The 20833-nt window shown below is 36.4% G+C and overlaps 2 protein-coding genes across 6 annotated transcripts in view; one reads left to right on the plus strand and one right to left on the minus strand.

Annotated features, from left to right (window-relative positions):
• The window catches only part of LOC105196084 (protein bric-a-brac 2), a 354868-nt gene extending 344365 nt beyond the window's left edge, over window positions 1-10503 (plus strand). Inside the window, exon 6 of one of the 2 annotated variants that reach the window (XM_026131984.2) lies at window positions 1929-2455. In XM_026131984.2, the coding sequence (XP_025987769.1) occupies window positions 1929-2455 (527 nt within the window). Of the gene's footprint in view, window positions 1-1928 lie in introns of both variants that reach the window. The other variant, XM_026131983.2, reaches the window with a different exon arrangement.
• A 501-nt stretch (window positions 10504-11004) lies between these two features.
• Window positions 11005-19730, minus strand: LOC105196087 (nucleobindin-2). Of its 4 annotated transcripts, none has more exons than XM_039458675.1 (11): window positions 16911-16933; window positions 16396-16531; window positions 16206-16322; window positions 15502-15723; window positions 15306-15402; window positions 15138-15214; window positions 14491-14593; window positions 14227-14407; window positions 13348-13504; window positions 12692-12739; window positions 11005-12585 (listed from the first exon to the last, which is right to left on the minus strand). In XM_039458675.1, exons 1-11 carry the CDS (start codon window positions 16916-16918, stop codon window positions 12016-12018), a joined length of 1716 nt encoding a protein of 571 aa, XP_039314609.1. In that variant the 5' UTR covers window positions 16919-16933; the 3' UTR covers window positions 11005-12015. The 4 variants fall into 4 exon arrangements, with proteins under 4 accessions (XP_039314609.1, XP_039314608.1, XP_039314611.1 ...); XM_039458674.1 differs by having other exon boundaries at window positions 15297-15402; XM_011161823.3 differs by lacking the exon at window positions 16911-16933 and adding an exon at window positions 19528-19730 and having other exon boundaries at window positions 12016-12585; window positions 15297-15402.
• Between the last annotated feature and the right edge of the window lie 1103 nt (window positions 19731-20833).

A 20833-nucleotide genomic window follows, 5' to 3' on the forward strand; every position in this document is an offset into this window, starting at 1 on the left:
AAAAAAAATGTATATAATTATATATGAAAAATTTTTATCGGATCTGCAAAAATTTGCATTTTTAACTCTACGTAATAATAAAAATATTAATAAATAGAACAATTGCTTAACATTCTGAGGTTAAGTACGTACAGAATTTCATAATAATGATTTTAATAATTGCTAAATTGTTATTTAATTAAGTCAGTATAATCTTTTAATGAAAAAAAGCTAATGAATATAACTAAAAGTTTTATAAAGTCAACCGGAAAATGCTAACCGAATCTTTATTGTTAAGTCCATCAAACGTTCTAGCTATAAAATATCGAGTTTATCATGAATCAATCATAATAACCTGTTGGACAAATAGACCTGTTGGACTAATCAAATAGACTAATCAAAATTCTTTTAGAGATTAACATGATTAATTCCTTTCTGTTAAATGTACCAGAACCCTTGATAATGATACTAAATTTATGTTTAGTTAGGCCAAGCGTAAAATTAACGTTTTAATGAAAAAAACGTTTAGCGAATATAATTAGAAATTTTATAGACCATTCCAACCGATAAACGTTAATCAAATCTTTATCGTTAAATATCTATCAAACGATCTAATTATAAAATCAAGGTTAGGTAAGTTAATGTATTTTTTAAATTAAATAAAGTTAAAGTAAATGATTTATAAAATTAATTTAGTTACGTTAAAAGTTACATGAACGAAACTAGTTAAAAGTTACGTTAAGGTTAAATTAACTTAAGTTAAATTAAAAATTAATTTTGAAAATCAATATCCATATTAAATTAGAAATTCATGGAGTTTTTAAAATTTTATTACTCAAAATAATTATAATCCGTATCATCAGACCATAATATTTTATTTTTAAATTAAGTTTGCATGAAATATCACAGCTTGATAAATTTTTAACTTGGGAAAAAAATTAATAAGTTAAAGTTTTGTGTGTTTCAAAAATAAGTAGTTAAAATTAGAAATTAAATTATTTAAAATTAATTGAGTTAAAAATTATTAACTTTTAACTTTTTAATTAGGTACTACCCAACCCTGTATAAAATATCGAATCCAATCATGATAATCAACAACTCTGTTTCATCTAATCAGATGCATTCTAACATATCATTTTGTTAATGTGTGTCCTTAAAACGGGATTTTTCTCAATAAATAATTAAGAACTTTGACGAAGAGCTAGAATTCTACACTGAATAACAGAGTTTAATAATAATAATCAAGCTTTGGTGAATTAATTTCAATTAAATATTTGATTAATGTAATCAAATATTTAGTAACATTTAGTAATTATATTAATATTAATGGAACATAATAATAATAACCAATCGCTTACTAAACATTTATCAAACAGTTACTAAATATTACTAAATATTTTGTTATATTAAATATTTAGTTGAAATTATTTATTATTAGTAAACACTATCTACTCTCTAAATCGTAATCAGTGAAATCTTACTGATTTGTAATGCTATACTTATAACTATGATCATCAGTAATTATTCAGTGTCTTTTAGTAATTCCAACTAAGAGGAAGGGAGGGGAGGTACTCTCATTGATAAAAATCAGTATATTATCACCGATTGATGTATCGTTGAGTAATAAGTATAACGCTGAAATTATATTATTTAAGTACTGTCTTTCAGTGAATAATCTATTAGAAAATAGAAAAATCAAAATTTTTCTAGAGATTACCAGAAGAGCATGATTAATTCTTTTACTCTTGATAATGATACTGATTACACTGATTTCGATTTAAAGAGTAGACTCGATTGTTATTATCAAACTATTTTTTTTGTGCATCAGTTATATGTAATATAACATGAAAATTCTGAAAAATATAGCGCTAATTTTTCTCTCGTGGAAGATCGTGGCAAAGCAATTTTACATATTCCAATCTCCTTACATTACATTCAATATCCACCAGGTTTGCGGCACCAGATGTGCAGCATGGTGGCAGCGGCGCACTCGCAGCAACACGACATGATGGCGACGAACCTGTCGACAAATCTGTCGACGAGCCTGTCCTCCAGCCTGTCGTCGAATCTGCAGGCGGCGATGCAAGCCAGCCAGCATCACAACAACAACAACACGAGTAGCAACGCGAGCGGTCTTGGCGGTAACAACGCCGGCAACAACAACGGCAATTCTCCGTTGAATCTCGGCTTGGCGAGCCCGGGCTCAGGTGGACCGCCCGAGAGTCCGCTGGAGAGTCCGCTGGCGAGCCCTTTGGGCCCGCTGATGGACCCGGCGGGTCACATACCCAGCAGCGTGGAGGTCGGCATTGGCGTGAGCGGCATGACGTACAAGCCGGCGCGAAGCTTCGTCAGTCCGCGCCCGGAGAATCTCTTCCAGGAGGACATCGCCGATTTGGTGAAGAGTCCCCACGGTCTCAAGGACAAGGACAAGATTCCGGTGAAGCTCGAGCCGCTCACGGATTCGCGCTGCGAATAGTAAGCCATCCCGGTGGCTGCGGGACGAGGAGGAGAGACTACGACGACGTCGGCCGTTGCGGGACGAGGTGCGTCGATGACCCCGGGGAGGTTCTCTCTCTCTTCGAGGCCGTCAGCGGCCAAGGACCGGTGATGCGCGGACTGGGGTAGGCTTCCCGCGAAGAATCGACCTCCGCCTGATTCACTTCACCTCCTTGCGGGAGTTCATAGTATATATAACGCATACGCGACTCCGAACGTTATACGCGAGCGCGATGTACTGTGCATATACGAATATCTTAGAGGGATGTTAGAGAGAAAGAGAGGCTTACAATCAAAAGAAAAAAAAAAGAAAACTAACGGAGACACAGAGTGCGGACGAGGAATAAGCGAGTGTCGAGAGAGTTTCTCGCCTGGCTCAGCTTTGGGGAGGGACGATCGAACATGGAGTGGCTCGTCGACGTGGTCGAGGATCGCTCGGTCGATCCTTCGACAGCGGGAAAGAGCAGAAATGGAAGAAAGAGAGAAAGAGCGAAAGAGAGTAAAACCTTCTTCTAGCAAACATACTATAGCTATTGGGTCGCCGGCGCCTCGCGAGCGCGCCGCCACCTTTTTCCAATCTAGATAGTCGTGTCATCGTCGTGTCGTACAGACTATGTACATGTAATAAAGGTAAAACCCATACATACAAACACACACACACACACACACGCGCACGCGCGCGCACACACACACACACACACACACACACACACACACACACACACACACACGCACACACACACACACACAAGTCACACCACATACGTGCACGCGTATGGACGTACACTCACACACAAACACGCGCGCGCGCATACGCAGACACACGAGCGCGCCGTACATACAAGACATACACTCGAAATTTATACCTACGCATTATACGATAACTATACTTTTAATGCCAAATGTATAATAACTCGTAAGGGGTCGCCTACTGCCGAATGATTGACTCTATTCGAGACGAGGTATCGACGAAAAAAAAGTGAGCCGTCTCGAACAGAACTTGCACACGTTGTACTATCGAGTCCTTACACAACGTGTCATGGATCAGTTTTGTGATACGCCCTAATTTTTAGGTGTCGCAAGATTTGCTTGGAATTATTTTAAGAGTATAAGAGTAAGATTTCTCTCATCAGTAGCACATATATATAATGTGAAAGTAATAAATTACAGAGATTACGCGAACTCTTATTTTCTTTTTCTGTGTAAATCTTGCTTTTAGAACAAATAGATCTGGTTTTTTTTAAGTACTCACATAAATATGTTAATAGAAATATTTTTCTTTCTTTTTACGTATATTAAACGCGCATCGATAAGTCTTGCGCTTTCATCTATGAATCTCCGGAATAGAAAATCTCAATTTTATCCGCGACGCTTTGTGCAAGAATGCTAATCCTTTTGACGCCAGGCAGTAAGCGACGTCACCGATCTAAGCTCGATAATTAAGGGAGATGTACAAAATTCACTATGATTGTCTACCAAGCAAACGAGCAAAAAAAAAATTAAAGAGCGAAGGAGGGAGAAAGAGAAAAAGAAAGTGCGAAAGAGGGAAAAAGGTACGACAAAGTATTTAGAGACGGAGAAAACAAATTCAACGGCTTATAAAGCGAGCACACTCTCTAGGCCGAGATGATCGCTATAAAGTTATTAAGTATAATGATTGCCTTCCTGCCATATTTGGGGTATGCCAAGTATAAAAATTATAAGGTTTAGGGATTAGGGACGAGAAACTGTGGCTCTCGACACGACAGACCGTGTCGAAATTTCGGTGAGTTCGGCGACCACGAGTGTGTCTGTGCATCGATGCGAGAGATTGCGAATCGAGAGTTGTCTGTATCGAGAGTTTGTATGCGCGCGTGAACGCGAGCGTGAATGGTGAGTACGAACGAGAGCGAGCGAATGGAATCGTGAGGGTGAAAGAAGAGGGGAGTGAGGGATGGGAATGGGAGAAAAACTCGTATACGTGTTCTTCTTTCGAAAGATCGTGCTATTTTTCAAAATTTTACACACGTCGCGCGAGATACCTCCGCGAAGGGATCTCGAGCCCTCGACAATCGATGAACAAGCCGTGCCGACCAGTTGAAGGCTGACGAGGTATTTTTAATGTGCCGAGCGGATTTATGCACCGGTAGAATTTATTGAGGATTAGTGTAGTTAATCGCCTTTGCTAAATTCAGAACGATCTATGAGATTTTAGACTTGATTACCGCAAAGTATCGCTTTTCGATGTGGTGCTAATACGAAGATCCTCCATTTGACCACCGTCGCCGATAAGCAGGCAGTTTTTATTACAATATCGAGCAAATAGGGCACGATTAGAATTTATTGGACCTTGTAATTGATCGTCTGTGCTAAATTCGAGCCATCTAGGTTCGGATTTGATTATCGTCAAGTATCACTTTACAACGGTGTTAATATGAAGGTACGCGTTCGATCATTTATATCTCTCATCAGCTATAAACGGATCGTAATTTTTCGAATAGTTTAATCCTAAATGCATCTGTCGCGAAAACGGAATTTTCCGTTCTGCAAACTCTAACATCGGCACGCTGGTTCAGGGGTGAGAAAGGGGAAGAGTGCGAGAGAATGTTAGTGAGAGTGAGGGTGAGAGAGAAAGAGAGAGAGAGCGAGAGACAGAAAGAGAGAAAGAGACTCCTTGTAAATGTAAAAAGTAAACAAAAAAAAATTCGAAGTGGCCTTCGGTGAAAGGGAAAGATCATCGCTTTTCGCTTTTGCTCGTACGAGGCTTTTGGCGAAATGAGCCATCCGTGTTATCCGTTTGTCTGGAAAACTTTACGGAAGAGAGGGTAAAATAAAATCGCAGGAAGAAAAAAAAATTGATTCTCGCGCCACACGCTCATGCAGCCAGAATATTTCCGGTGAAGGAGGGGTAAGAAGAGAGGGAAAGGGAAGAGGGATCGCGCGATCGTAGCAAGGCTTTTGGGGGAGAAGGGAAGGGCGACTAAAAGACGAAGAACATCGGGCAAGTCAAAAATAAAGGGGGGAAAAAAGTTAAACACGTTATTCTTGATACAAACTTTTGCGCGACAACGCGAAACGGTGTCGCGAGGCGACACGGGTGGGGCGATTTATTATTAGTATACGCGTTGCGAGACTTCAATCGACCACGTTTTTCATTTCGGCGAGAAATTCGGAAAGCGCGAATTCTATTTACCATTTAGGCATTAATGTGTTCAAACGTAAATTCGCGCGAGGAAAAAAAAAACAAAGAAGAAGGAGAGAGCAAAAAAAGGAGGGATTGCGCGTACGGGGAGCCGAAATTTAATAGAAAAGCGCAAGCTGAATCGCGCGAAAAATTCAGGTGCAAGAGGAGAAGGGAGGGAAAGAGAAAAAAGCGAGAGAAAAGGAGAATACATGAGGTCGCGAGAGCGTGGGGAAGAGAGAGAGAGCGAATGCGGAAGAGTTTAAAATTAAATATTGTATAAAATGAAAAAAAGTAGTAAGTGCCTTCCAAAAAAAAAATTTAAGTGTCCCGTAGACCGTGACCACTTGACTAAGCGACGAGAAGAAAAAAGTCATTCGAAATTCTGCTGAATGCATTACTCGTGTGATCACGTTTGTAGATACGTTGCACAAGTTTGACACCCCCCGCTCTTTTCCGAGTTGACATTTCATTTTCTCTGCGGCACTCGTCGGTTTTATTCCCGATTAAAACGAACAATGAGTCTCAAAATCTGACGGTTTCGAAAAGAAAGCCTCTCCCACGTTTCTGTAATCTGAATACTCTTTTGTGTTTCCACACACTTCCCTTAAAACTCGAGAAATTACGTAATTTCTAATTACAATTTGGTGCTGCAAATTGGCGCAAAGCGTTCCACTTTTCGAGATTCAGCATACGTATAATCCTCAAATCCAGACCGGTCTGAATTCGACGGATCGAATATATATTTGTAGCTGCAATATTTTTCAATGCAAAATTTGTCGGCCGTTCCTGAACTATTTGCCAAGAGAAAAATCCCCCTTTTGAGATTTTCGATCCACCTATTTGCAGAAAAAAAATGCAATTGCACAATGAGCGAAAATATTTCAGTTAACCGGCGAATTCTCCCATGTCGAATATGCAATGTATCTACGAACTCTGTGTGTGCGTGTCAGAGTGAATGTCCGAAGCAACAAACTACCCGACAAAATTTGTGTTTTGGATCAATCCACACAGGTAATACCCTGAATGGCATATTCTCAAAATGTTTTCCTTTTTAGTTTCCCGGCAAAGCAAATAAAGTCGACGCATTTTAGGTAGGGAGGGGAAAGAGAGCATAGGGGGAAAAAAAAATGAAAGCGGAACAGCTGACCGACGAAAGAACGGAGAACGGCTATTTCGAGAGGACCCTTTCGTTTCCACATTTTGATATATACATATATGTATCTGTGAACAGATGGTGAAAAAAAAAGAATATACCTATATTACATACCTAAGACGTAAGTGAACAAAAAAAAGTATCTAATACGCTATTATTGATATAGAACACAAAGTGAATATATATATGAGAAAAAAGTATATTATATATATATATAAATATATATATATAAAAATTGATATATTGACGCTGTAGGATTATACTGAGGCTGAGTGCGTTTATTGCGAAAGAGAGAAAGAGCGAGAGAGCGCGAGAGCGAAAGAGAGAGATAAAGATAGAGGCCGCGGTTCTTTTTTTTCGAACGTCGTCGAGGACGAAACAAAAGTTCACGGGCGGAGTTTTGCGCTAGGCGGAATTAAAAAAGGCTTGGAGGCTCTAGGAATCGAGAAGACGCAGTAGCTCGTAGGGTCTTTTTTTTGTCGGGCCGACACATAAAAGGACGGACGTGCGTGACTCTGGTACTACCTTAGCGAGAGCCAATTCAGTTTCAGCTCGCGGATGCGTGTCCCGTTTATCGATGGTCTACATCTTATTTTCCCTTTCTTTCCGTACGGTGAAATCGATTCGAAAATAAACTGTCGTTAAACTGCCGAAATTTGTATAATCGCACGGCACGTGTGTCTAAAAAACAAGAAATTCAAAAGGCTTGAGAAACAATTAGAAAAATCAATCCTTTTTCGGCAAAAAAAGTCTATACATAATTAGATATAAATATGTTTGTATTTGTACTTAAAATATGTTTATTTTCCTCTTGTGTATAATTTCTGTTCATGTGCAAGAAAAATAATTGGGAATAATTGAAAGTAAAAATAACTTTTGCATGTTTTTTTACAAGTGTTTCACATAAAATTGCGATTATATAATATTCTATATATAATGACATAAAATTTTGTACATTATATATGATTATATATAGGCAATTTTTCTCATTTCTGCAAACTATAATTTTTAAAAATAAAAAAAGTAAAAATGTGAAAATATTTCTTCTAATCATTTTTCGTACAAGTATATAAACATGGATTATACAAGAAAACATTGAGATATTTTATATGTAATTATATGTAATATGTATGGAGACATGTAATATATATTTTATATAATTATATATCTCCCTATATGTTATATATAATTATACTTTATATTATTTAATTATAGACTTTTTTAAAAGAGATTTAAAAATACCTTTATTAACATCTCTCGAAGGTGCGACGATCGATACGACGGGACAGGCGCTCCAGAAGTTTCAGATCGCACGCAGAAACCGATCTCGGCTTTCGTTCCACGCACGTGTGAAATCTTTCCTTTGATCGTCTTTATTGCCGCGGTATTGAGTGGTGAGAGAAAAATAAAATAAAATCTACGAGAGAGCGAGTTGCACAGCGAACAGCCGACTATAAACAGAACATAAGTAGTCTCCGTACACACGATTTACGACTAGTTTACAGGACGCGCGCGGCCGACGACGGGGTCGGGTTTCCTCCGAGTCCGAGGAAAGGGTTCGGGCTAGCGCGATCGCGCTGAAACCGGAAACGCGAGAGGATGCGCGATCGCGCGGGACTCCGGACTCGCCCTACGCGCCGTCGTCCGGGCCGACACGCGAGGACGACACACCGCCGCGTTTCCGTTTCTCTATCGTAGTTAAGGGACAACTTAGATGTGACATCTTTCATTTTTCGCGAGGACTATTTAGTCGAGCAATAGGATCGCACACTTTTCAGAGCCCGGTTATTTAATCGCACACGAGCCCGAGTAACACGTATGTATACACATACACACACGTACACAAGACATATACACGTACGCACACACACACAACACACACACTTACGAACACAATACGCAGATCCACACAGAGAGAGAACATCTCCAAGAAGCCGAGGAAAACGAGAGGACATACGAGAGATTGTTTGTCTTTACTGTAAATAGAGAGAGGAGCAGCATGTACGGCAATGGTTATCATCGTTATCACTCTGTAACGTGTAACATAATTTATTTCTCGAGGAGTTCTCGTTGAGACTTCCCTTTAAGTAGCCTAAGAGATCCGGATTTTATTTCGATCCTTCCGCCGCGCGCCGGTCGGAGGTGCGGGGGCAAACCGGGGACGCCGGATGGCCGTGTCCTTCGACGGGGAGGGAGGCCTCGTTCCTTCTCGAAAGACCCACCGTCCCTTGCCGGCCCTCCGGGTCGTCGGTGAGCTCTCGCGTGCCTCTTCCGCATCGTCTCGATTCAGCCACGAGAAGTGGAACGTGCGACATGCGTGAAAACGAATTTTATAACCGGCCTCAATGATAATTATTTACACGCTTTAAAATTATTTCTCCCTCTTGCCGTGTAGCAAGATATTTTTCTCGCACCGCCATCGAAAACTACGATCGCACGTTGCGGCAATACCGCTCTCGATGAACACACGGAGCGAGAGACTGTTCTCGTTAATATCAGTACGACGGACACCAGAAGCCTGTTGGAGCTATTTTTAAGAGTTTAAGATATTTAAGCGAGTATTTACGATTATGGTTTTAAAGTCTAATAGGAGAACAACAAATCTCTCTGATAAGCATTGTATTTATATATTCATATAGTTAAGAAATTTATTTAAAATGACAAATTCCTAATGGTAGAGATCGTATTTGCGAGTATAATTTAAAGGCTCGCTGGAAGGAGCGTATCTATAGGTAACAATTATTATGTTTATTAACTTAGGAATTTATTATTTCGTGTGTCCGTCGTATGTGGAGTGTCGAGAGCGTGGACGGTTTAATCGAGACAGCGGGCAGTGGCGGAATCGTTATTATCGATTATAAGCGCGCGCTCGTCGCACACGGCGAGTGTGCGACGATAACGGCGAACGGCAATATTTTATAGAGTTACTATCGTTTTATTTGTCGCCTTTAAGAGAACAAAAAAAAAATGAAGAAGCGAGCGCACACACACGCAAGTATTCTTTTCAGTAGGTAGTCCAATTCTCGTTTTTTTTTTTTTTCCGGATAAGTCGCCTGTACCGATAGATTATATCGAGATAAAGCAAACGCGTGATTAAGACGCGCGCGAGATTGTAGCCGTGACGAGGACTCGTGAAACGACGTTCGTTCCCCGATTTACTTCGAGAAAAAGAAAAAAAGCGCGCGAGAACGTTAACTGCGTCGCGCACGATTTGTTTTAGTCACGGACGCGAAAACGCAGAATCGTTCGCCCATTATTAAACGCGTTCTCCCCCTCTCCCCCTTCCTCCCAGATTCCCCTCCCCCTCCCCTGAGCCCGGCCCTGAGCCCAACTTTTATTTATTACCGATTAGCTCGTAAGATGACGTTCTACCGAGGTATGCTATACTTATAAATACACCCTATATATAGTGGAGTAAGCAACTTACATTACCTACCTACCTACCTACCTACCTACCTACCTACCTACCTACCCTACCTACCTACCCAGCTACCTACCTACCTACCTACCTACCTACCTACCTACCTACCTACCTACCTACCTAGCTACCTACCTACCTAGCTACCTACCTACCTACCTTTCCGCGCGCTTGACGGGTGGAACAAACAGATGAATCACGCAATCATACATTTAAGTTGCTACTTGGCACGTATACCTAAGTAATATACTAACATAAACAGTATGCAATAACAAATAAATATGAGAAACGAAAGATGTTGCCTCTTTTCACGTCTTTGCTTTCATTTCCTCCCATCTATCCTTTTTTTAGATCCCGAGCTTCAGTGTAGAGTTATTTCAATCGGATTCTCAACGGAACAACATTTTTACTTGGTAAGACATTGATTATTATAGAACTTCGTTTTCGCTTACGAGAAACTTCAAATGTCGATTGGGATTTGATAGTTTTTGTATGTGCCAGACATCTATCGTGTATCTTATGTATAATCATAAAGTATTTTATGTTATTTTCGGAAAACATTTATTTAGCAATTTATAGACATTTAGAGACATTTCATATAATATAAATAATTGAATTTTTCTTATCAAGTAAAAAAATTATAAAAAATGGCGAATATATCATCCATTATTAACAATTCGCTGAATGAGTTCTGTATCGTGTAAAATTTAAAGCAATGCATTCCACATGCAATAATTAAGATTTTTTCCTTAATTATAACCACATTGAGTTATGAAACGAAAAGTCACACGATTCTTTTCTTTTGTGAAATATATGTCAAGATAAATTAGTTTATTCACATGCTATCATTTATAAATTATATGACACTCATGAATATACATATAGTATAAATGAAACCTATCGAAGAACATATTTATACCAGTAAAGTGTCTAGTCTTCTTGCCGAGTAAATGTATTTGAACGATAAAAATGTTTAATTGCTAGCAGGTGGCCTAATTGAATGGCATTTTATCTTCATTTGCTAACTAACGATTTAACTTATTATGAATTATTTCTTAACTAAACAAGTGTCAATATTACATATATTGGTTAATTTATATTGCAGATTTAATGATATTACTTACATTTTGTTAATTTCCATTTACTTTATGAAAATATATTCACAACCACAAAATGTAATATTATCAAAAGGTATAAATCCATAATTAAATCGTTAATGGGAGAACATACCATTCTAATAATAACAATTTCTAGTATATAATTTATATCACAACAATAATTATAATTTATATTATTTCGAAAGCACGTGTTCAACGATGTACGAACTTTGTTAACCACGCAGCATTCACACGGTGAGCTGTCTAGTTATTTTCTCGATTTGGATACGTAAGCATTTTTTTCAATAATGGGTAAATATTGTAAATCTTGATTAAATAATTCAATTGATTATCCAAAAAGATGAAAGTAAAGTTGACTATTCAAGAAGACAAAATTAATTTATATTTAGAAATTATAAGAAAAGAATTTATCATTTCGTTCTTCTCATGTCATAACTAAATACGGCTGATGCAACGATAGAAACTTTAAAATGATACAAAAGTAAACTTATTATCGATATTTTCGCTGTAAAATATATATGTAATTTTGGTAGCATTTTTCTAAAATTGAAAGAGATTTAAATTTTTAAAGAATCTCATGTAACCTTTTTAAATCGAGAACTATGGAATTGTCCGATATTTTTACTAGTCCACGATTTAAAAAGAAATGAGTTAAAAACATTTTTATCAACTATTCGTATCGCGTTATCTAATTCGGTATACTGTTCTGGTTGATTTGTTGTTTAACAGATTGCGAATCTTGTTGTGGAAGATTGTGGTTGGCTTGGGCGGCACCTTGACTGCTCGACGGAACGTTATCCTGAGTATTTTGTGGCACTTGATTCTGTATTTGTTGTTGTTGTGCTTGCTGCTGAGGCTGGCCCTGGGTTTGTTGTTGGACCTGTTGAGGTTGACCCTGGGTTTGTTGTTGGACCTGTGGAGGCTGGTTCTGGGTTTGTTGTTGGACCTGCTGAGGCTGGCCATGGAATTGTTGCTGCGCTTGCTGAGGTTGGCCTTGGAACTGCAGATGAGGCTGTTGCACTTGGTACTGCGGTTGTTGTCCTTGGTACTGTTGTTGTTGCGGAATCTGACCAGGATAATGTTGCTGAGGTGGTAGCACTTGAGGTTGATAGGGTTGTTGCTGCGGTGGCATTTGACCCTGATATTGTGGTATATTGTGACCGACTACTGGCTGTTGCGGTGGTATCTGCCCTGGATACTGTTGTTGTGAAGGATGTACTTGTTGCGGATGATATTGTTGTTGATACTGCGGTGGGAACTACAGAACAATAAAAAAAAAGAAAGCGTTAAGAAGAGACTAATGCAAGTTTGCTGAAAGAATAACTTGAATCGATAAAATGCTTCACAATTTAGCAATTACTCACCTGTTCATGTTGGACAGGTAGATGTGCAGTGTCAGGGGATGGTGGTAACTAACGACAACAACAGAAAGTGCACAAGCTAAGTTAATTACTCTAATTACTACGGATAGCGCGTCTTTTAGTCAAAGCGATAGCGATAGGCTCATATTATATTCAGAACGCGCTTATAAATATGTAGCACACTTTTTTATTTTTATTCTATCTTTATTATTCATTAGATGTAAAAACAAGGATAGAATGACAAAAAAGCGCGCTTTTATAAGCGCGTTTTGAAAATGCGCCATAATGTCTATGTAGATCCGTTGAACGACGCTTGATAAAGTACGCTTATCGTGCTAATAATTACAGTTCCGCATAATTACGTCTAGAAAAAAATTGTCTGAGAATTGTTGGAGAAGCGATAAAGTGGAACGTCTTCTAATCTCACCTCGAACATGCTATCGAAGATGTGTTGTATACGAAAGCAAGAAATAAAATCGTTTAGGCAGCATTCAAAATCTACATAAAAATAATATACAAAAATAAAAGTCAACCCGACATATGCAGGAATTTTATCCTGCAGCAGTTATCGAGATACACAACTGGATTCCTATAAAATACGCTTTCTCTATTTACTTTTTCAGTGCATTCAAGACCATATTTGATAATTAATCGCTCACCATTCCTTTGGCGATCATTTTCTGGATTTCTTCCTGTCTGTGCCTCTGGAAAGCTTCATATTCCTGCTGAGAATAAATTTGTTGTTCATCCAATCCCTGCCATCCTTCATCCTGTTGGAAAGCGGGTTTCTTCGTTTGTTCCAAAAATTCTTGATAACTGCAAAGACCCAAATTAATACATTTATACTTTATTGTTAACATATTTCATCATCTACAATTCTAACATTCGATTAACAAGGAAAATTCCATACTCAAACTTTTAAAAGAATTTCTTCATATCTCCGAAATATTTTTTGAAAATTTTATTCGAAATTTCAGGGAAAATTTAAAAAATTCTTTAATGCAGCTTTGAAATAAATTTATTATACATTTTGATGTTTTGTTAATCATATGATGAAAAAAGCCACTTAAGTTTGAATATTAAATATGCAAATATGCTGAAAACAATGAACTAAATATAACAATCTGTGACACTATCTGCAATCCAAATTTATTTTATCGGAAAAACAGATTTAAAAGATAATTAAACATCAATTTTAGAGTAATGGTATTTTTATGTCTTCTGTTACTGATTTTTTTAACTCGAGTCACGAAAATGTACATGAATGTACATGTCGTATTTATTACTAAATAATTATCAACATTTTGCATTATAAAAAAAAAAAAATATGTTCAAAGAAATAATTCTGTCAGAAAAAAAAAGATAGAATTAAAATTTAGAAGTAAAATTCCAAAAATTTTTCTGAATATCAATAAAATTCCATAAAAAACCACGATTTTCAACGATATAAAAAAGAAATTCTTTAAAAATTTCAGGTTTTCCCTGATAGACGCCTAAATTTGAAAAAAAATTAACAAAATAATTTCTGAAAAATATACCTTATGAGACCATCGTGATTAAGATCGGCTTCATTAAACACGTGTTCCCTCATCCTTTCCATTTCTTCCCGCCTCTCATAAATATCATCTTCGGGTGCACCTTCACTATAAAGTTTATCCAGTTCCTTCAAGAACAGAGCCTTTACCTCGTCCTGATCCCAGAAACCATTGCCATCCAAGTCTGAATCGATTTGTCATTATACATACAATCATTTAATATAATTCTTTACGATAATAATTAATACAATAAAAATAATTTCTTACCATGAAGGTAAAAGAATGTCTTAGGATTAAATTCTTGATCTTCCATATGATCTTGCGTCTCCCATACTTCCTCCAGCTGTTGTTTACTACCAGGATGATGCAACTGTGAATGCATATTACTCATTAGTAGCGCTAAGTTACGCGCGATTCATGATTTATGATTCACAGTTCGTATAAGATTTTCGGAAATTTACTGTTCGTGAAAAATAAACCTTCCACAATTCATAATTAGTTATTAGCAATTCATGATTGTTCATAATTCATCGTAATGCTTCGGGGGAAGTTTTTTATTTATACTTTTGTAGTCCTTGTTGTTAGGATGCCACAATTATCTCGATATCCTTTTTGTAAACGTGATCTCTTATGTCTTCTAAGAATGAGATTGTTTATTAATTCCATTATGAAAAGTCGATTAATTACTGTGGAATCCATTACCGTAATGAAAAATCCATTACAGTAATTAATCTAATCGACTTTCCTGTCAATCGTACTAACTCGCTCCATCAACGAATCGAAGCGATAGGTAAACAACAAATGCAAATTCGATGAATTTGTCCATTCACACTGTTCAGAACCGTGTATAGTTCGTTTCAAGCTTTAGGAAAAACAAAAGAAGAGAGCTACTTCATAATTATTTTTTGGCTTACGGGTTTGTGATTCTTATGCTTCTTTTTCATCGCTTCTAATTCCTCCTCGTATTTCTTCCTCTCTTCCTCCTTCATACCTTCCGAAAACGAAACACGTTAATTCCAAGATTACATATGAATTCGTAAATGAGCAAGTCTAAAAATGTTATGTTCTGTTACCGGTATTACCCTTCATCTTTTCCTCCTCCTCGAATTTCTTCTGCATCTCGTATTCTTTAAACTGCTGCCGTCTTCGTTTATCGGCATCCGCCAAGTCTTTCGTGGTCTGCAACATTTAAAAATAACAACATATATTTAAAGGCAACTCGTATAAAAATTAATAATGAGGATATTTTCCGCAAATCTAGGTCAGAAGCTGTTCTACCTTAGCGATCAATTTCTTCAGATCGTCTATCTCGAACGTATGCGTGTTAGAATGATCCAAATGTTCTGCTATCTTTAAATGATCCATATCTAGACCGTTCATCAAATTATGTTCTTTAGTGGCGAGATGTCGCAGTCTCTCCAATTCCTCTCGTTTCAACTCGTCCAGCTTCGTTCTGATCTTGTGGTCCACGAATTGCAGCTCGTGCGCTATTTTGCCCGTCTACGAACAAAAACGTTTGATTAAAATTGTAGATTGTATTCAACAGCGCGGAATCTATATACGGACAAAAAATATTCGATGTATTCGGTACTGTATATTTCGATCTATTCCAATCTGTGTTTAAATCGACGTATCTCAGATGTAATAATCTGTTTAAATAAAAATATAAATGATCGAGAAAAGCAAAAAACTTTGAGTAAATTCAGAAAAAAGTTTTTTACTCCGACTTCTACTTGAAAGTACAAACTAACCAGTAATTAACTGATTAACTTTTTAGTTGTAGGTTTTAATTAATTATCCCAATTTAATCTTGTTTTTCTTGTTTTCTGAAAAATTAAATTTTGGGATTTGCTTAATTTTTGCACGGAGAACCCTTCAATATAATACGTTGTATAAAATAAATAAATTTTGATTATTTTTTATATTTAATTTTTAATTTTATTTAATTATATTATTTAATTAACTTTTAATATGAGACTTACACGTATATCATCTTCGTTAGCCTTTTCCAACTTTGTGCGGAACTCCGGGTCACTCTCCAGAGCCTGAACTACCTCCTTCAGGTACCGGTGATACTCCATTTGATATTCCGCGTTTCCCTACGAAGACAAACATTTTACAATGTTATTCGTATAAACCGGATTGATGAAACAATCCTCAAAATATACCTACCAAATCATCAGAGTCATTGACCTCATTCTCCTTGTCCTTGTGATCCTCAGTCTTCTTTTCAACGGGCGGTGCAACCGACGTCTGTATTATTAGAACTACTAAACATAGTGGTAGAAGATACTGCATTTTTCTGGAACTAAATAAAGATGAATAAGATTTAGAAACAATGAAGAGATCACAGAAAATTTTGGAGAATTTTATTTGAAATAAAAATGAAATATTCACTTATTCACTCCGGTATTCCTTGGTAAAAAAAATTCTTATATCTCATCTATATTTAAGAATCTTTCATATTTTAAATTTATGAAGATTTTTGGAAGAATATTTTAAATCTCTTCAAATTTGTTAAGAGAACGCACATTTCGAAACAGAGAACACTATACTAACACATTCCGATATCTCTACAAAATTGAAGTCGTCAGAAACTATAGAAAGAGAAATCTTAAAAATCTTAGAATATTTCAAAATTCACATACTTATATAAAGAATTCTAAAAAAATATGATATTTACTTACAGCAGCATTTTAGGATTAAATCAGGTGCTTTCCATTTAACAGAATTGAGCAACTAGTTAAAACTAGTTAAAAAATTAATAGTTAAATACAGTTAATTTATAAATAAAATATTAAATTTACTTGATGATATATATTATAACGAGTTTGTTTAATCTAACTTTAAAAGTTTTAACTTAATATAAAAATAATGTTTTTCAAAATTAATTTGCAGTTTAAATTAATTTACTAAACTATTAACTTCAATCTAATTTAGTTAAAAACATATTTATATATTAACTTGTCCTATCATTTAGTGACGAAGCGAGTCCTATTTTTGTTACTCCTTGAGCTACAAAAAATAAAGTATAATATCTGTGTCACTAAAAAAAACACTAATCATTCATTTAAGTCGTACTTCGTATGCTTGTCATTACATTCATAGTCCATGTTATCTGTTTATTTGAAAGCTGATTAACGATGATTATAATCATCGAACGCACAAAGCACTCGATAAGAAAAATCGATGAAAAGACTCGACTTGACGTTATCTCAGCGTTACATCGAGGACGATTGATTCCAGTCAGCAGGATTTGGATCTGGACAAACGCGTTTGCAAAAGTGGCGTCATGCAGTTGTCGCATGCGATGCCGCTGCGGAAAATCCGGAGTACGTGGAACGGTCGTCAGTGGGAACCGCAAAACGCCACGACCGTGCGGAGATTCATACGAAAAAAACAGCGCACGTAGACATTTGGCCACGTCAGCTGGTAGATCGCAAACGCGCTTCCGAGATGGTGCAACTTTCGACGCCGTCCCCGGAATAATGTAATAAGTGAATCGATCATTAAGATAACGCAAACGCAGACGTGCGACGTCTGACGCGCGACATATATTTGTATTCAAAATGTATATTGTTATAATAAGCATAAGAGTAAAGATAAGAGAGCGCGGAGAGATCGTTGCTGAAATATCTATGATTACTCGACAGGAACAGTATTGACGAGTCGTTTGTCCATCTCCAATTTCCGCTAAAAAGACATTTCTGATGGAAAAAATTCTCATAATATAAAAAGAGAAACAATCAAATTAACAGCTGAGCAATTAACAAATGGTATAATTACATGAATTGGGAATTTTATACTTCATCTGTTAATGGTTTGTATTTGACTGTTTTTTTCTTTGTAAAAGTATAAATTTGCATTACAAAGAAACAAGCGCTACAAATTTATTATTTTATAAATTCTCATATTTTTAAGAATTTTTAAAAATTTTTCATATTTTCAATTTATGAAGATTTCTGAAAAAACATCTTAAATTTTTTCTAATGAATTTTCATCGGAAAATTTTATTTGTAAATATTTTATTTGTAAATTTGTAAGTTCATATAAAATAATAAAAAAATATTGTTTTTTGTATGGAAATGTATCTTAATCTTTAAATTTTTTTTTTCTTTATACTTTTGTTTTACATTTTACATAGATAAATTTTTAACTTAGGAAAAAAGTTAATAAATTAAAATTTATATGTTTCAAAAATAACTAGTTAAAGTTAAAAATTAAATTACTAAAAAATAACTAATTGTTATTAACTTAATTAGCTTGATTCAACTTTTAACTTTTTAGCGAGTTACAATTCTGATTGTGAAATTCAAAAGTAAAAGATGACAGAAATATGAAATTTGTTTATATAATAACCAACTTCAAAATCACAATAAAATTTTGCATAAATTATTTTAACTCTTTAATACTTAAAGTATTTATATAAAAAAAATTGAGATTTTTGTCATTGTTCTTTACAAAATAATATAATTTTTATTAATAAATAAACTACGAAAAATACATTGTTATACACACATAACTTTTATATGTGCACAATTTATCCTAAGTATAAATAATATTAACACATTTCCAATTTCAATTGACTTTGCAAGAACAATACGCGTCATACAGTCTTAATAGTTTGCTTGCGCTTTCTATATTTTTAGAGATGCTGCAATATTTCTGGCCGGAGCAAATGGATATAAATTTCTCTACAAAAGCAAAAGGTAACGGGACAAACACGTCATTGCATATTCAGGCACACGTGTATTGCACACGTGTCTTTTTAAAGACGCTGTCTTTAAGACATATGTTACACATTACATTTTATTAACATCGCCACGTATATAAGTCTTGTATTCTTTTATTTCATATATCCGAATCTTTTCGCACGCGAATGTGCGAGGCGTCGAAAGATTTTTATTCTGTATTCTCTCGTCTCGCGTCTGTTCAATCGAGGCTCGATTGCGACACGCTATTTCGCGCGTACTCTCGAAGACACGCGTGTGCGTGCGAAAAGAGGACAACACAGTGCAGCGGCTGCTCGCACACACGTGTATGTATGTACGCATGTAGTGAACGAAAAAATGCATGCGACAAGGACGTATGGAGATATGGTATGCGTATAAACGCAAACAAGGCCGCGAGAATGAAAGACCGCGCAGAAAATTACTATCGGTGAGAGATCCGCGGTGAAAGTTCATTCTGCATGAGAACGACGACGATCAATTCATAGGCGGTGGAGTTTTTCCCTACAACGGTGCTACGACACAGAGGATGAGGGCCAGGAGGAAGACCAGGAGATACGGGAGCTTGACTTACGTTAATGGGCGTCGCGACGCCGGATCTCCAGATGACGTTCGCGTGGCTGTCAGATACGCGCCGAGAACGGACTGACGTCGCGAGCGCGAACAAACCAAGCGCAAACGCAACGCGAGCGAGTGGCGAGCGACACGCACGGCGGATAGGCACCAGAAGACACTGCCATGTATTTTTTCTCGTCGACCGCTAACTCGTGCTGCCACCTGAATAAGCCCCTACACGTGCGAGTGCGATCGATATGCTACTCGCGGCACGCCGATTAACGCTCGACTTCGGGAAGTGAAATGTATTGTAATGTCGTGAGGACGAATGGAAAAAGCAAAACGGGAGTAGGAGAAATATGTATGTTCTGCAAGAGTAAAGGAATAAGATATATTCGTTTCGGACATCGTACCATCGTCGCGTGTCGTCGGCGTCGTCGCATCAATGAATTTCAGCGAGCCACGTGGTACGCACGCCAGATGGTGACAGCTGTTTCATTCAATAGTCAGCATAATCCACCTTCGCCATACGCCTCATGGTTTACTCCAGTTCACTCGTTCGTATTTATCATTAATTCTTAACAGAATAGAAACCCAAGAATTTTATCTACTTGCTCATATCGTCTTCGTCTGCCTAATTATCGGGGACGGGTACTATGTAACTTAAAGAAGAAGAAGAAAAGAGGGAATTTCCGTGATGATACCATTGAATATCAAACTCTTTTAAAAAGAAATAAAAATTTTATAAAAATTTCACAACTGTTTTCGTTCTTTGTGGTATTACTACAGAATCATATGAATATATTGGTTTTTTTTTCGTACTATAGTTCTACTTTGTATATTATGTATCACTGTGTGCTTGTATTATTTTTTCCTATTTTTTAAATAAAATTGTATAATATGTAAACGTAAACTAATCTTTTTCTTTAATAATCCTTTTAATACTGATGTTACTCAGAATGCCTTTGGATCTAAGTTCTATACTTATTATTAGTTTTATCCTTGAAAAAGTTCGAATGTAGAACATAGTTCATATAACTTTTACGTGTACATATAAGTAATTAATATAAACATGTCACATGCACCTTAAACAATTAAAAATACTTTATGTGGGTGCGCTTCAGCAAATGACACAAATAGACACAGGAGTAATTTTATCTTTGTTCTTCAATGAATTTCAAGCAATAGCGTTTCTAAATTTGATACCATGTTTCAATATAAATAAAATAATTGAGGAATATTAGAAGTATAAAAATCTACTATTTAAATTATTAATGCTTTGAAATATTATAAGAAAAAACAGAAAAATAATGCATAGTAACTTC

Source organism: Solenopsis invicta, chromosome 16, assembly GCF_016802725.1.
Source record: "Solenopsis invicta isolate M01_SB chromosome 16, UNIL_Sinv_3.0, whole genome shotgun sequence".
In the NCBI taxonomy this organism is placed as follows: domain Eukaryota; kingdom Metazoa; phylum Arthropoda; class Insecta; order Hymenoptera; family Formicidae; genus Solenopsis; species Solenopsis invicta.

What these genes read in the sequence shown, in the direction of transcription:
- LOC105196087 (XM_039458674.1), bottom strand. An exon ending in AAATGATCGCCAAAGGAATG is followed by an intron (nt 12,740 to 13,347) that starts GTGAGCGATTAA and finishes TGTTGTCGTTAG; the next exon opens with TTACCACCATCCCCTGACAC. An exon ending in TACCTGTCCAACATGAACAG is followed by an intron (nt 12,586 to 12,691) that starts GTGAGTAATTGC and finishes ATTGTTCTGTAG; the next exon opens with TTCCCACCGCAGTATCAACA.